This window comes from Sebastes fasciatus, chromosome 1 (genome assembly GCF_043250625.1).
Source record: "Sebastes fasciatus isolate fSebFas1 chromosome 1, fSebFas1.pri, whole genome shotgun sequence".
NCBI classification, from domain to species: Eukaryota; Metazoa; Chordata; class Actinopteri; order Perciformes; family Sebastidae; genus Sebastes; species Sebastes fasciatus.
In genome coordinates, this window is record NC_133795.1 from 25,207,069 (window position 1) to 25,223,957 (window position 16,889).

General features: G+C 38.7%; 1 protein-coding gene across 1 annotated transcript; it reads left to right on the forward strand.

Moving 5' to 3' along the window:
• Positions 1 to 12,095: 12,095 nt before the first annotated feature.
• On the forward strand, positions 12,096 to 13,243 carry LOC141769909 (guanylin-like). Its single transcript, XM_074639432.1, has 3 exons — positions 12,096 to 12,261; positions 12,444 to 12,636; positions 12,747 to 13,243. The coding sequence occupies exons 1-3, from the start codon at positions 12,187 to 12,189 to the stop codon at positions 12,803 to 12,805; spliced, it is 327 nt and encodes a 108-aa protein (XP_074495533.1). The 5' UTR covers positions 12,096 to 12,186; the 3' UTR covers positions 12,806 to 13,243.
• Positions 13,244 to 16,889: the final 3,646 nt, after the last annotated feature.

Sequence of the window (16,889 nt, forward strand, 5' to 3'; positions counted from 1 at the left end):
AAACTTCATTTAAATGGTTGAAAACAGCTTGAAACGGATAAAGGCTGCAAAGACTTTTGTTCACTTTGATTGGCTTTTTGCTGTAAATGTGTTTTTGAAACTGCAAACATTGCAAATGATTTTAATTGGATCTGAAAACCTCTACCTCCTTTTCGTCTTCTTCTTCTTCTTCTTCTTCTTCTTCTTCTTCTTCTTCTTCTTCTTCTTCTCTTTGTTCCCTAAAATAATATGTACCTGAGATACTCTTGCAGCAGTTCCCTTTTAAAACACTGATGGGTACATATCAAATCTCTCTCGCTAATTTCACAATCAGATTCCTCCACTCATTTCAACTCCGTTGCAGTCTGTCCAAATGTCAGTACATTATATCAAATATTGCATGCAAGATTTCACTTGCAGGACCGTTACGGAAATGTTGCTTCAATATATTATCATGTTGTTATTGCTCAGTATCAGTTTTGTTCATGTTTTACAACTTGTTTGGGTCGCTCAAATCAAACAGCTGTGGTAACAATAGACTGACTTTTGTACCGAATTATTGGAGTAATAACTTCTTGAACATTATTAAGCTGTAAATGAAATGTGTGCCAAGACCACAAAACTTTTCCTCCAGCTCCTCCATCCTGTGAGTGTTTTCTGTCCTCTGGCTACTTCACACCACAACAGAGCAACATTTGAATACAGGTATTGCCCTTTGTGAATGGTTATGAGTAAAAAATGATTTATTTTATCATTAAAAAAAGAAAAAAGAAAACTATAAACTACTCGGTGCTTAAGATGTTGGGGGGCACCCAAAGCAAAATCTTACTCAGAGCCCCAGCAATGTCTGGTTATCATATAATTTCATATCATCCCTAAATCATGCCTGCACATGTAGGTCATCCTAGCATCAACAAATAAATAAATAAACAAACAAAAACACAGTGTGTATCAGTCCCACCATGATGCACGTGTAGCTGCAGTTGAGCTGGACACTTCTAATCAATGCAGCTAGATAATAAGTTACTTCACTTGGTCAGATAAACACTGCTGTGATTGTTTTGTGCGAGGCGTGTACTGACACAACTCAATTTCCATAACAGATAAGATAACGCCAACGCCTACTAAAATGCAACCGGAAGTTTTGTCAGATTCGTCTGCCTGCCTGCCTGCGTGCCTGCGTGCCTGCGTGCCTGCGTGCCTGCGTGCCTGCGTGCCTGCGTGCTGGCCTGCGTGCCTGCGTGCCTGCGTGCCTGCGTGCCTGCGTGCCTGCGTGCCTGCGTGCCTGCGTGCCTGCGTGCCTGCGTGCCTGCGTGCCTGCGTGCCTGCGTGCTGGCCTGTGTGCGTGTGTGCTCTCAAAACCTTACAGTTACGTTTGTGACGTGTTTTCTGCACTCATGTTATTTCTGTACGTACTATTATATGTTGTTTACGTACTTATTTTAAGCCAAACCATGATGTTTTTCCTAAACATAACTAAGTGGTTCTCCCTGCTGTTGCTGCACCTTAATACACGCATGTAATATTCATGGCTCAGCGAGGCAAAACACAACGCGACACGCTGTCCTCTGGTGGACAGGTGGGTATATTGCATGCTTTGGTGATACCGGGTTGAATTTATTAGAGCAGCGGTTCCCAAAGTTTTGAACTTATAACATCTTAAAATTAGGCAATTTTTACTTTGCAATCCAATACCGCTTGTAACCAGTTCAACCAAAGAGTAATTATTTTTCTTTTTTTCTGTTTTATTGGAATACTTGCTCAAATGTCCCAATGGCCCAAATGTCCCCATCCCCTCAGATCTGTCTCACCGCCCCTTGTGGGTGTCCAAAGATGAGAAACCACAGGACTAGATCCTATTTTTATTACAATGTGAAGGCGGCATACAGTCTTACTGTAACTTTTATTATATTTCAAAGACGTCACAATAACTTTTATTATTATCATTAGACAGTTGGCTCCAAAGGCAGCATTGATATAAAGTATTATGACTGTTGTGAATCATCAAAATAAGACACATTATGACAGTATACTTTTCTTTATATGAAGAAAGCACAATAAGCAGACCTCAGTCCAGAGGAGGGCGAAGTGATGGGAACAGTGGACGTAGATACAACACTAATGAGTATGACGTCCAGCCTGCACATGAAATAAATAACGCTGATTTATGAGTGAGGGTTAAATCAGCCGGGCGTAAATCTGACACTCCTGATAAATCTCCACAGTTTCAGTTCACAGGAGCTGGATGAGCCATCTGTTTCAATTTATGACTTCGTAGTAAAGCTGCCACTGTTGGCCCTCGTAAAAGATGTAAACTACAGCGTGAGACTGATGGTCAGTGATGAGATTCTCCACAACATGATAAATTGTTTTACTCCGTCACCAAACTTTAAAGTATTGTACACATAGACAAAAATCCATAAACATTTGTTCATTTGTTGAGCCGAATTTATGCAGTAATAGCAATAGTGGTTTTGTACTTTTCATATGATACATCATGGTAAATATATGTATTTTCATCAAATTTACAGCCTCAGTTGTAGTAAGGACTATTACATTCAGTTGCATATTGCCTTTGAAATTAAGATTTTATACTAAAAATCTCTTCTTTTTTTTGCTTCTCCATTGTAATATAAAATGGTAATATAATTTTGTTTACTCACAATGGATTCATATTTCTTAGATTACCATTTAAATGTGACCAGATATATGGATCTAAGTCTTATGGTTGAGGAGTTAGTCCTGCTTAATTTTGGGTAGTTATTGTAGGCGTTTTTTATATTTGTTTTTTGTTCCAAGGACTAGGGCTTTACAGGTTAAATAAACGTATTCCCTGAATCTCAAAGTTTATACTGTGTAATCACCGCTTTAAGTGTTGTGTGACCTGTGGGTGCAGCCCACCAAACCATATTCCCTGCACTGTATCTTCAAACGTACTTGACCAAACAAGGTGGTACGGCAGTAGACAATAACAGGAAAATACTAGACATTCATTAATATTTAACATCATATTGTAGCAGTCCCTCATTCTGTGGTACTCACTGGCATTTCCCTTTTCCCCAATAGGCCCTTTTCACAGCAGCCATTCTAACATGTCATAACAGGATAAACACAGGTTCGATTAATAAAATTAATTATGGCCCTGTTTTATTTGGGTGGGCCAGGGCCCTGGTATTGTGCACGCTGGCTCACTGGAACGGCTGTGACACACTAAAGAGAACGGGACCATAATTAATTAAATTAATTACACCTGTGTTTACCCTGCTAGGACATTCATTTTAGCTGACTGTCACAGTTGATTGGACGGTTATTCAGATCACCTGTTGTGCAGGGTGTGAGGACTGGCTCCTGATTAAGAACTGAGAGCAGCTTGGTGCATTTACCCTCTTGGCCAATCAGGATGTGATGACACTTTTTCTGTAGGGCTTAAGAGAGGTGTGGAAACAAACACTCAGGGTATTCTGATCCTTCCTTGACATAATGCAGACCTAGTTTTAGCAGTTTCAACCAGAAACTTTGGTCTTAAGGTGCTTTTGAGACTTCTTTGCCTTTTTTTGATTGAGTGGTTTTTTTTTCCATTCTGAAACCTATATATATATTAAAGAAACCTTTTCCACTAGGTTACCTGCATCAGAGCAGATCTTAGTGCTATTCATGCAAGAGTTTGTGCTTTCCTAACGATAACTTAATGCCTGCAGGCTTTATTTTGTTTGTTGGTTTATTTTAGGGCTGTCAAAGTTAATGCAAATTTGTTTTAACACCACTAATTTCTTTAACGCACAATCGATCTTTCGGAGGTTATAGCGGGCTCAGTTTTAAAGCTAGACAAAATACTGGTATCATATGAAACTAAAGGACTAAGGAATCTATCGGTACCAACCATGTCATACTAGCTTGTCAAGGAGGCTAAATAACGCTCCAAACTTGCGCAAAATTTTGGTGTGGAAACACTGGCATGGCCATTTTCAAAGAGGTCCCTTGACCTCTGACCTCAAGATATGTGAATGAAAATGGGTTCTATGGGTACCCACAAGTCTCCCCTTTACAGATATGCACACTTTATGATAATCTCATGCAGTTTGGGGCAAGTCATAGTCAAGTCAGCACACTGACACACTGACAGCTGTTGTTGGGCTGCAGTTTGCCATGTTGTGATTTGAGCATTTTTTATGCTAAATGCAGTACCTGTGAGGGTTTTTGGACAATATCTGTCATTGTTTTGTGTTGTTAATTGATTTCCAATAATAAATATATAAATTAATTTGCATAAAGCAGCATATTTGCCCACTCCCATGTTGATAAGAGTATTAAATACTTGACAAATCTCCCTTTAAGGTACATTTTGAACAGATAGAAAATGTGCCATTCATTTGCACTTTGAACCATTATTAACTATGGACAATCATGTGATTAATCAAGATTAAATATTTTAATCGATTGACAGCCCTAGTAAATATGCAACAGTTTGCTAACACTTTTTACTACAGCAACTTGAAAAGGTGCTAGTATGTCAATGTTGTGTTTAGAGCTTGCTTTGTGGCCTCCAAGTGGCTGAAAACATCAATTAGAGAAGGTTTAAAGACTTTAGACATGAAGACATAAAGAGGGTCTGATGAAGTGGGAAACATTGCTTGCTGACCCACTTGACTATGAGATGTCTGCGGTGAGAAGAGGTTAGTTAAATACTCCAAAATATTCTATTCACACTCAGGCTGATGATTTACTGCCCTCCAGCACCATTGTTTTATGTTAATTGATTTCCAATAATAAATATATTCATATGTTTGCATAAAGCAATTATATTTGCCCACTACCATGTCGATAACAGTATTAAATACATGACAAATTTCCTTTAAGGCATTTTGAACAGATTAAAAAATGTGAGATTAATTTGTGATTAATCTCAATTAACTATGGAAAATCATGCGATTAATTGCAAGCAAATAATTTGTATTGATTGACAGTCCTAGTTTATTTCATTGAAACCCCCTTTCTACACATTTCCTTATTATCGAAGAGGCATTTTTATTATAATTGAAGAGACATTTTTTCATTATTATTCAGGAGGCATTTTTCTCATCGTGAAGGCACTTGTGAGATTTGTTTCTCTATAAGTAAATATTTCTGTATTATGTTGTTGGGAACTGGTTCTCAGGCTTCTTCCCGATCAGCTGAAACCTGGTCTTGTCAGTCACAAAAATATTCTGTATTCATTTGACGTTTCTATGTTTCTATAATCAAGCCAAAGGATAAAATATACACTTCATGCATTTTTCAAGTGTTTGTGCTCGTTCAGTGTGTATAGACGCTGGTTGAGAACACGTCAGTGTCTCTCTATTGGCCGTGCTATGACACAACATGATTTGTTGAGTGAACAGCTTTGGACGTGACAGTTAAGTGTCTGTTTTACAACCTCAAAGGCTCAGATAAGAAGAGGTCACAATAAATTGTGATGTGCCTGACATTCATTGAGTTTATACATCAAACACACAGATTCGAGGATCATGTAATAACTCAGAGATAATAGTTCCACATTTTGGGATATATGCTTTGTTTGCTTTCTTCCCGAGAATTAGATGAGAAGATCAATACCACTCTCATGTCTGTACGATTAATATAAAGCTTCAGCCTGCAGCCGGTTAGCTTAGCATAAAGACTGGAAACAGGGAAACAGCCTGGCTCTGCCCAAAGGTAACACAATCTGCCTATACAGCACCTCTCAATGTATCCTCATACAACGGTTCGTCTGATATCTTACGAAAAGTTATTCCAAATTTGTTGACGCACATGTCAATTTCCGCTCCAATCTTTTCAAAATAAACTTCCGTCTTCACAGGAAACAACGTGGTTAGGTTTAGGCAACAAAACTACGTAGTTAGGTTTAGGGAAAGATCTATAAAATACTCTGGAAGTGGTTTAACTTAAGTACAGAAGTTACGTGACAAATCAAGGTTGACTTCTGGTTTCACACGGGGTACGAACACCAGTGATTTTAGACTCCCACGTCCACTCCGACGTCCTCCCTACACAGGGTTTGTTGCTCTTTTTACTTCCTGATTCATGATTACGTAGATTACTGTATATGAGAATTGATTTTGCTGGATATATATGAATTACAGTGCATTACTTTTTGTAGGTATAGCTACGAACGATGTATGAGAACAACATGCACCTCCTAAAGCTCAAAATGAACGTGTTTTATGTTGTGTAAGTGTCGCTTTTACACTTTCCAGTTTCCAGTCTTTATGCTAAGCTAACCAGCTGCTGGCTGCAGCTTCATATTTAAGCTACAGACATGAGAGAGTTATTGATCATCTCATCAAACACTCGGCAAGAAAACAAACTATTCCTATAACCATTGTTCATTTTTTTGTTTATCTTGCAGTTTAACCACATTTGCACGCGATAATCACGAGATAATAAGTTACATGGTTTTCACATGTCCACAATGATTGAAATAAACAATATATTAAATGCAAATATATAGTTTCATTAAGCTGTGTGTGTGTGTGTGTTTACAGTATTTACATAATACGGAGAAACACACTGAGGAAACTGAAACTAATAAAGTTTACAGTCCTGCAATTTGTATCAGTTTTCAAATCATGTACTTAATCACTGAGAGCAGGTAATGATTACACAGACACCTTTGGCCTTCGTGCATTACAGCAGGTGTTGAGCACTGACAGTAATAAACTTGTAGGAGAGTAGAATATAAACAATGAAACCATCGGGCCTTTTCAAGAACAGAGGTTCATTATTTTTCACATTAATAATGTCTCTGCTTCAGTCACTCCCACTTTGACTGATATCAGTGTCTACTTTTATCCCACAGACAATAAGGCTGCTCATTTCAGGATTTATCACAAAGGATGTATGACTCACACTGACTTCCTCTGTAGTAGCAAGAATATGATGACAAGGAGGGCCAAAGGTATTAGAAGTGAGGAGGCACATTTGATATCAAGCCTGGGCTGCTTTACAGTTTTAGGTATGATTTCATTCTTGCAAAGAAAGTGTGAATTTATCTCATGTGAAGGCTTAATATTAAAATATATGACTTTGACACATTTCAGACAATTCACAAAAACAGACACGTGAGGAGTTTTACATGTGCAGGTATTTCTCTGTGAGATATAGTTTTCTCAGTGAACATCTATTTGGATGACATCTTGTCAAAATGATCTACAGCATACGGTTAAGACCATAAATCAAGCCTAGGACAGGTAATCACTTTTTTTACTGACAAATGTCTGTTTTAAATTATAAGCCTCCAAATATTTTTGCTTTTTTTTCCATCTATTTTGAGAATGGACTCCAACTATTTCTTAATATGGAAACATAAGACTGCTAAATAAGCCAGGTCACGTACATTTGTATGACTTAAAGCTCCACTAATTCATATTTATATATGAACAATGGGTCAGATGAGTATACGTGCAATGTGAAAGGAGAGAATCATTACCAGACTCTGCAGGTCCCGTCAGCTCTACGAAGGGTTGTTAGTGTCTTTCAGCTTTCCCAGACATTTTACGCAGACATTTTCAGCTCTGACTCTATGCTCCCTTGCACAGCACCAAATAGCAGACGGACAAAGTTATCAACTAGCCGGTGCTAGTGTTGTGGCACATTTAGCTGCGAAAGAGCCCGATACTTCCTTCAGGAGTTTGTGCAATGCTAAACGGAGCTAAAAGAGAGTGAATATTGGAGTTACATTAGCAGGCTGTTCTAATACAATGTTCGTAGCTAAACCTACGAAAAATGATACACTGTAATTTGTATATATCCCACAAAATCAATTTGTATGTAATCCATGTAATCATGAACCAAGGCCTATTGAAGGAGGCTAGGTCCCAAACCATGATCTTTTCCTAAACCTAACCAAGTTGTGTCATGTGAAGACGGAAGTTTATTTTAAAAATACTGTATGCATGTAACAGGCGTAAATTGTCACGTGTTGCTCAACATTTGTAGGAAAACGCATGAAAAATTATGAATAACTTTTCGCAAGATATCATATGAACCGTTGTATGAGGATACATTGACATTAATGAGGTGGCCAGAGACATGATTTAAAATGAATGCTAATGTTGCTTGTGTAAATAGTAGGGCTGTCAAAGTTAACGCATTAACACATTAACGCAACTTGCAATTTTTAGGTTGTAGTGGGCTCAGTTTTAAAGCTAGAGTGAAGATACTGGTATCATATGAAACTAGAAAATCCATTGGTACCAACCATGTCATACTAGCTTGTCACGACGGAGGCTAAATAATGCTGCAACACTTGAAAACTAGGAAAAACTGGCATGACCATTTTCAAAGGGGTCCCTCGACCTCTGACCTCAAGATATGTGAATGAAAATGGGTTCTATGGGTACCCACGAGTCTCCCCTTCACAGACATGCCCACTTTATGATAATCACATGCAGTTTGGGGCAAGTCATAGTCAAGTCAGCACACTGACACACTGACAGCTGTTGTTGCCTGTTGGGCTTCAGTTTGCCATGTTATGATTTGAGCATATTTTTTTATGCTAAATGCAGTACCTATGAGGGTTTCTGGACAATATTTGTCATTGTTTTGTGTTAATTGATTTCCAATAATAAATATATAAATTAATTTGCATAAAGCAGCATATTTGCCCACTCCCATGTTGATAACAGTATTAAATACTTGACAAATCTCCCTTTAAGGTACATTTTGAACAGATAGAAAATGTGCCATTCATTTGCACTTTGAACCATTATTAACTATGGACAATCATGTGATTAATCAAGATTAAATATTTTAATCGATTGACAGCCCTAGTAAATATGCAACAGTTTGCTAACACTGTTTACTACAGCAACTTGAAAAGGTGCTAGTATGTCAATGTTGTGTTTAGAGCTTGCTTTGTGGCCTCCAAGTGGCTGAAAACATCAATTAGAGAAGGTTTAAAGACTTTAGACATGAAGACATAAAGAGGGTCTGATGAAGTGGGAAACATTGCTTGCTGACCCACTTGACTATGAGATGTCTGCGGTGAGAAGAGGTTAGTTAAATACTCCAAAATATTCTATTCACACTCAGGCTGATGATTTACTGCCCTCCAGCTTAAATGGTCATCATTAGTCTAACCTGTCTGAATAATTGCCTTTTCACATGACTCGGGGACTATTTTTCACTTCTTGGATCAACAGAGAATCTTTTTGACAAGCGTAGACAAACAGTGACTTGAAATCAATACCTCGGTTGAATTATGAAGTCACACGGCAACATCTTCTAGGAGCAGCTCAACTGTTACCGTTGAGGTGAACAGGGGTTACTGAGTGCAGTGAAATGTCAGACTGAGTCCAATCCATCATCTGTAAGCTTCACACAAACACTTTTTCCCATTACATAAGAGCATGAAAATGTTTAATATTTCAAGAAACTTAAATAATTAAGGTGGATCACCTCACCCTAATGTCTTTTACGTCACGCTGTACCACCCACACATTTCCGACAGGGCAGCCACCCTGCTTTCGTGGCGGCCTGTTGGACTGATTTCAAAAGACTTGATTGGGTAAAGCCTCACCTGTCTGAAGTAAAGGTTACTGATTAGCAAAGCAATCTCAGCGCAATATACCACTCCCACATGTCCGCTTTGCACTGTGTGATGAATACAGTGCAACTGATGATGACTATACAGACAATAATGCTGCCGTTGTTTTCGTTTTTCATTATTTATTAGTCCATTATCTCTTTCTTTCTTATCCTGTGTGGGGTCACTGGGGGCGAGAGCCTATCCCATCATACATTGGGGGCGAGAGGCATCAGTAATATAGACAGATTACCATTCACACACCCAACATGCATGTAGGTGGACTGTGGGCGGAAACCATAGACTGTATGAAATATGGATGTAGTCACCATGACGTCACCCATAGGTTTCTGAAGAGCCATTGTGAAGCTCAAAGTGGGTGACTCCAGCCGTCACCATCTTGGCAGTGACAAAGAGGTAGATCATTGGTGGACCTGTGGCTGACCCGGGTGACGAAAAAGAGGAGATAGCTAGCGGCTAGCGACCTGAGATGGCTTACTTTAATATGATATAATATATTTAGCCTTAATGGTGAGTTATATAAAAAATCACCCCCGTACAGTTGTCATGAACGGGGAAATTAGCTACAGAGACCAAAACTGTTTTTTGTACCAGGCTGTGAACATGTTTTTTTCTTCTGTAAAGTTGGGCATTTTAACATGGGGGTCTATGGAGATTGACTCGCTTTTGGAGTCAGCCTCAAGTGGCCATTTGAGGAACTGCAGTTTTTGGCATTTGCGTGTTGGCTTAATTTCTTATGGTACATGTCCACAGCCTCTATCCTTTCCACACTTCCACACTCATTGTCTATGTAAGCAGCCGTGCAATGCATTCTGGTAGCATCTGCGATCATGTGCATCTGGCATGACTCACCACCTCTGGAAATTCCCGAGAAACTTTTAAACTAGCCCTTGTCAATCCGAAATAAAGACAGATTCCCTCGCGATATAAAACACCCCTGTGGACATGTACCATGAGCACCAGAGGTTGCCACTTGGTTGATACCAGAGCATCCTGAGGAAAGGTGATTAGACACTAATGAAAACATAGTTAGTATTATATTCCATTTCTGCTAATAGATCCCTCTAAATCCTACACACAGGCCCTTTAGCAAAACAAATTAGCAATTAATTAAATACTTATTGGAAGAATATATTAATTGTTAAGTTGAGGTTTCTTCAGGAACTGTTGATAATTAAAAACAGATAAAATAACACCATCCTTATCCTTCGTTGGCACCTCATAAATCCCAACTTACCAATTAAATAACTTATATTTATATATAATATTTTTCTGTTTCAAACGCCATTTCTATATGACAGAAATTAGAGTTTGATGACGACTGTTGCGATGTAACGTGTCACCTCGGGTCTGATAGATCGAACCTTCATGCTCCGCGTGATGAATTGTGTTTAATGAGCTCATTAAAAACCTCGCTGGCCTGTCACACCCATGCACTACTGTGTATGTGGGTGCGCGCTTGGTGCCACTCATAAGCGTCGTCAATTGATTTTTTCGCAGCCTCCATCCTGTCCTTCAGAGGCATAGCGATTAGATAGTCTTGCCTCTACTGGAAGGTCACAGGTTTGATTCCTGCAGCGTTCTCGACCTCATTACCGAGGAGTCTCCTACTAAAAGAACAACTCTTTAGCATCGAGGGGAATGCATATCGTATATAGATATTAATGCTGTTTGCAGAGTGATCTATAAACTCCTTTCTTAGTCCTGCTTCCTGAAAGCTTTTACAGCTGTTGTTCTACACACTCAGTGTTTAGTTGGAAGTATACCCATATCTTAAATTTGTTACCGATAATGTATTCAGATTTGGACGGCCTCAAGGGCTAAATAAATAAACTGTACTTGATGTTTTCTGCAGCGGAAGCAGAAACAGCAGTCAACTCATCCTGCAGCTTACAGTAAATACCATCTGATTATTCCACACTACGATCTAATGAGAGCTCGGCAGGCAGCTCACACGGGATAAAATAACATTTGCATATAGATTTAATGGTTTGTTTTATACTAGTTGGATGCAAATGGGTGTGATTCCTCTCACTCAGACTGTAAGAACAGAAAAGTGTTTTGGCATGAGATTTAACAACATATATTTTCTATATTTGTTTGCAATATACTAAATAAAAACAATGCTTTTATATATAAAAACATGGGACTTTCTTTTAAATATGATAGGATGTTAGTCAGACATGCCAGCACATAAAACAAAGTTCAATAATTTGCATAGGTGTGAGTAACAGGACTTTCTAACAATGGGCGCTGGTGCGGCTTGGTCGTCATCAATGGAGAAAAATGGTAACTGTTTAACTAACCAGAGGTGTGATCAATTCTGCAAGACGGAGCTGCCAGGGGATCCAAGGATCCATAAAAAATAATCAGACAGGCGATGAGGCCAAAGAAGGATTTATGAATTCCCCTTTACAGCCCTGTAAAACCCCCACCGCTACTCATTAACCCGTGAGAAAAACTTTGCTCCCATTTGTAGCACCTGTGGTCACATGACCGCCGGGCTGTGGGGCAGAAGTACTTAAGAGGAGGCTTGTGGACAGAGGGAGAGCAGACACTGAGCTGAACACCGGCTGAGCAAAGACACAAAGACACTGCAAGAGCAACCACTGTCATCTGTCAACATGAAGGCCGCACTCGCCACCATCGCCGTCCTCGTCCTGGCTCTCAGCTGCACCTCTGAGGCCGTGCAGGTTGAAGTAAGTGCATCGCTTAACATTTTTCTGCGTGGACATTGTTCATGTATGTTACTACAAACCTGCATTTTGTACTCTCATGGATTACAAAAGATACTAAAGCTGTGCAAACTTCTGTCACGTACAAACTGGGCCTTTGGTTTAATTGCAGTTCTTTAACACCAACATCTGCATTTTCTTTTCAGGAGAATGGATTGACTTTCTCTCTGGAAGCCGTCAAGAGGCTCCAGGAGCTGACAGAGAGCAGCGGTGCGACGGGGCGACAGAGCCCACGTCTCAGGGCGAGCCCCGTGTCTCTCTGTGCCGACCCCTTGCTCCCACAGGAGTTCCTGCCCCTCTGTAAGCAGAGAGGAGCATCCGCATCCCTCGCCAGACTAAGTGAGACCACCATTATATATTGAAGAGTCTTTGTGGATGGAATTTTAAGTGTGTCATGAACATTGAGGTACAGCTGATTCAACGGTGTGTCTTTTTTGTCTTTTTTCCAGCCATGGTTCCCATGGACGTCTGTGAGATCTGCGCCTTCGCTGCCTGCACCGGCTGCTAAACAAACCCAGCATGCCTCAACCATCTTGCCCAGCTTTAAGACTTGTGATTTATTTTTTTTTCCTCCCCCTCAAAACTATTTCAGGGAATTTCTAAAAAATGTTTGCCTGCAATGATGAGATGAAGACTTTATGTTCCCTGAACACAGAGGCTCTGACTCTGGCCCATCGGGCACTTTTAAAGTTTTAAAGCCCCAAAAAAAAACTAATTTCAGACAAACTGAGGTATATTTTTTTTGCAAACTGTTACTTTGTAGCATATCTACCACTATATTTTTCTGCTGACATTTCTTTATCATGCATTTTATTTTCTTGGTTAGTTTGTTACATTTCTATCTTATCAAGCTTTGTACTGTATACATATTTAAAAGAGAACTTTCTTTTTTTCATGTTTCTTCTTTTTTATTAACATTGTTTTGAATAAAAAGCTTTCATTGATAGATCATGTGCCCATTGTGCTCTTTCCTGCAAATTAGAACACTCTATTACTGTTATTACTGTTATTATTATTATTATTATTATTATTATTACTATTACTATTTGCAGTCTAATCCCAGTTGTGGAAAAAGTTGAGTTTTCAAAAATATACTTAAAGCTGATTTAATAGAGTTTTGGCCACTAGGGGGCCGAAAACAAACAAACAAAAGCTGACAGATACAAGACCACCAACATTTCACTGGTTTATAACATTAAAATTCACACATCATAGGTACTAGATGCTCAACTTTCTTCATGAGCTCATCAATCGCTAACTTTTCTTTCTGTGGTTTGTTGCTACAGTAGGCAGGTGGCACGAGGGGTTCATCAGAGCTTGTTTGGCGGAGTGAAAGCGGAAATGTGCTGTGTTATTTTAACCTCAGATGTACAGTATATATGTCCATGTTCGATGTGCTGAATAATTTATTCTATGCATCGTATCTGAACTCGGCCGTACCACCTCGTTATACATTTATACTGTCAGTTCAGGGCACCAGTGGATTCTTTCTCTGCAAATCCAATCCGACACCTGCAATGTACTCCCGGCCTTGATGAAGTTAGATCATTAATGTAATTATGAGTGTGCATATCTGAAGTGATATGAGTGCACATGAATATATATGTTCAGTACATGCTATACAGTATGTATGAGCGAAGACAAAAAGGTCAATCCTGGTACTTCTTTTCTTGCTTTATAGGGAAATTCAAATCATTGCATTTCCTCTTTTCATTGTTTACAAAAAAATATTTTTTTAAACTATGAACAATTAGAATATGTTTAAATTTGACCAGCTTTAGGCAATAAAAAAATAATATTAAATAAATATGATAATAATAATATAATAAATAAATGATAGAATGATGTCAGAAAATACAGACCTTTAGTGTGGCTTGTTAAAAATGTCTTTGTATGGTTGTATAACAACAGAAGCGGCTTCCGTGAGCTGTGGTTCTGGATTATGGGGATAAATGTATTATTGACATGCTGCTGTCTCCAATCTGATGCTCCTATAGACTTTTTATTTTGTGCCTGTTCAGCACTTTGGTCAACTGCAGTTGTTTTTTGAATGTGCTATATAAATAAAGTTTGACCTGACTTGACTCACTCTGCACTCAGTGTCATATCAGGTCACCACACACATTTGTATATGGTAAAGTTGGTTGGCGTCTCCCGTCTGAGTGACATAATAACTACTGGTACTAAATTTATTTATCTACAAATCTCTTGTTAGTAAATTACCATATATATCATCTTTATGCATTGGCCAATATTAACCAGTGAGTTGTTGATGCTCCAGGAAGACTGAGCCTGCACTTCAGTTACATTTCTGTTTTATTACCTGACTCCATCTGCTCTGGCTGTTGTGGTTGTATTTTTCAACTAAACTGTTGAAGGGCATTGCCGTAAAAGAACACGTATGTTCAGTCAAGTTACCCTGTATAAATAAAGGTTAAATAAATAAGAGATTTACCAAACAAGAGAAGAAGTGTAGAACCACTCACATGCATTTTAAAGTAAACATCCATACTCATACATACATCCTGAAGCAATAAGGAGGTAGCAAGAAATTAAGGGGGGCAAAGGGCAAAAGTGCCCCAAGAAATCCCATAATGCCCCTAAAACCTGTGATCAAGGGATTTTGAAAGAAATATATATTTACCATTTTAGGTCAATATCCTAATCCTACTTTCAAATGTCTTTGGTCTGGTGCGTGAGCTAACAGTGTCAGCAAGCTGGCAGTAAATGTTAGGCACTGTATCTAACGGTAATGTTACAGCCTACATGTGGGTCTTGCTGACTGGAGGCTGAATGATCAGTGGGGATCAGTGACTAACATTACTGAGCTCAATGCACCAAGTGAACTAAGCTTTTAAGTCCCAAATCATTGTTTTTTAGTCTACTAACCAATGATGCAGTGCTAGATAGTCGAGTCTATAATTTCATTATGCCATTATGCCTACAGACGGACAATCACGCTTCCAGATTGTCCGTCTGTAGGTCTGTCTGTCCGTACCATTCTCGTGAATGCGATATCTCATGAACGCATGGAGGGAATTTCTTCAAATTTGGCACAAACGTCTATTTGGGCTCAAAGATGAACTGATTCGATTTTGGTGGTCGAAGGTCACTGTGACCTCACAAAACACATTTTTGGCCATAACTCAAGAATTCATCAGCTAATTATTATTACAATTATTACAATCTCCCAATAGGATGAAATGATGAAGTGATGACATTTTGGACAGACATGGATGTAAACTGCAACTTTACTGGTTGGCGGAGGCAGACAATAATTCTAGTTTCATACACGCTCAAAACGTCAGAAGAGCTAAATTTGGGGAAATTTGTGTGTCACAAACCACACTGGACCTTTCCTTTAGTGATGATTAAGATTATATATAGATTTATATCCTGCACATCCTTTAATTGTCTAGTTTGGGACTTGCAACGGTCCAAATAGTGCTCTCATTCTCCTTTTTACACTTCCACTTTTAATATTTATTTTCCATACACCAGTTTGGTAAGTTCAAATTCCATGTTATATCACTCAGTGTCTGGGAAACATAGAACAGACGTTTCTTTTGTGCCATTGATCTTTTTAAACCCAATTGTTTCCCTGAGACAACATCAGTTAAGCTTCACTTACATGTCCTCCTGGACCTTCATAAAAGATAAGCGTTATATGATGCATATTCAATGAAAATCAATGAAAATCTTCTAGTCTTTATTGATTTTCCAAACAATACAACTGTAGTTACTTTATAGTTTCTCATTAACAGCTATTGTTTGTGTCTTTTTTGTGTTTTTGAGTGACATTTCTTTATTACAAGCAGAATATTGTAATGCTACAAATTGTACTTTAAAGTTAAAGCTCAGATATTATGCACTTCTCTAGGTTTATATTTATATTTTGAGAGTCTACAAGTAAATGTTTTCATGCTTTGTTTCTTTGGTACCAATAGTTCATTTCATCTCCTGTCTCTTTAGCCAGACAGTTTGGCCCAAAATACCAACAAACAAAGTCAGTCTCAAAGCTATAAAAAAGACATAAACAAGAAAGTTGAAGCCTTGATTTCCTATTTTAACTCAGCAGAGTAAAACCTGCTAAAATTGTTTGATATTGTGACTTTGATTTGGCGCCTGAAACAATGTCCCTGAGTTCACACAGTCAGGCTACAACTCATTGTTGATAAAGGAGCTCCAGACTGTGACTCACAATGACGTCACACATTTGACTCTTATCTGTTGTAAAACTTTGGGAAAGAGCTGCTCCTTCTCAACGAAGGGATAGTTCAGGTGTTCTGAAGTGGGGTTGTATGAGGTACTTATCCATAGTCAGTGTATTACCTTCAGTAGATGAGTGTCGGCACGCCCTCAGTTTGAGTTACTGCACGAAACCAAAGCAATGTACTGCTGTGGACGGGGCCGGCAACAAAATGTATTTTAGCCACCTAAAAGAAAGGCTCACCTAAAAAAATCAATATCAGTTTAAGTGTACACTATATTTAGAATTTTTTTTCACCGCTTTACATCGCCTTTAGGTAGTCCTTTCTGATGGGGAACTGAAGCCATTGTATCCATATGCTCTCTCCAAAGCCACCAGACTC

Coding starts and splice junctions, on each gene's coding strand:
- LOC141769909 (XM_074639432.1), top strand. CDS start 12,187: ATGAAGGCCGCACTCGCCACCATCGCCGTCCTCGTCCTGGCTCTCAGC. Junction 12,262..12,443: donor CTGAGGCCGTGCAGGTTGAA/GTAAGTGCATCG, acceptor TTTTCTTTTCAG/GAGAATGGATTGACTTTCTC. Junction 12,637..12,746: donor CGCATCCCTCGCCAGACTAA/GTGAGACCACCA, acceptor TCTTTTTTCCAG/CCATGGTTCCCATGGACGTC.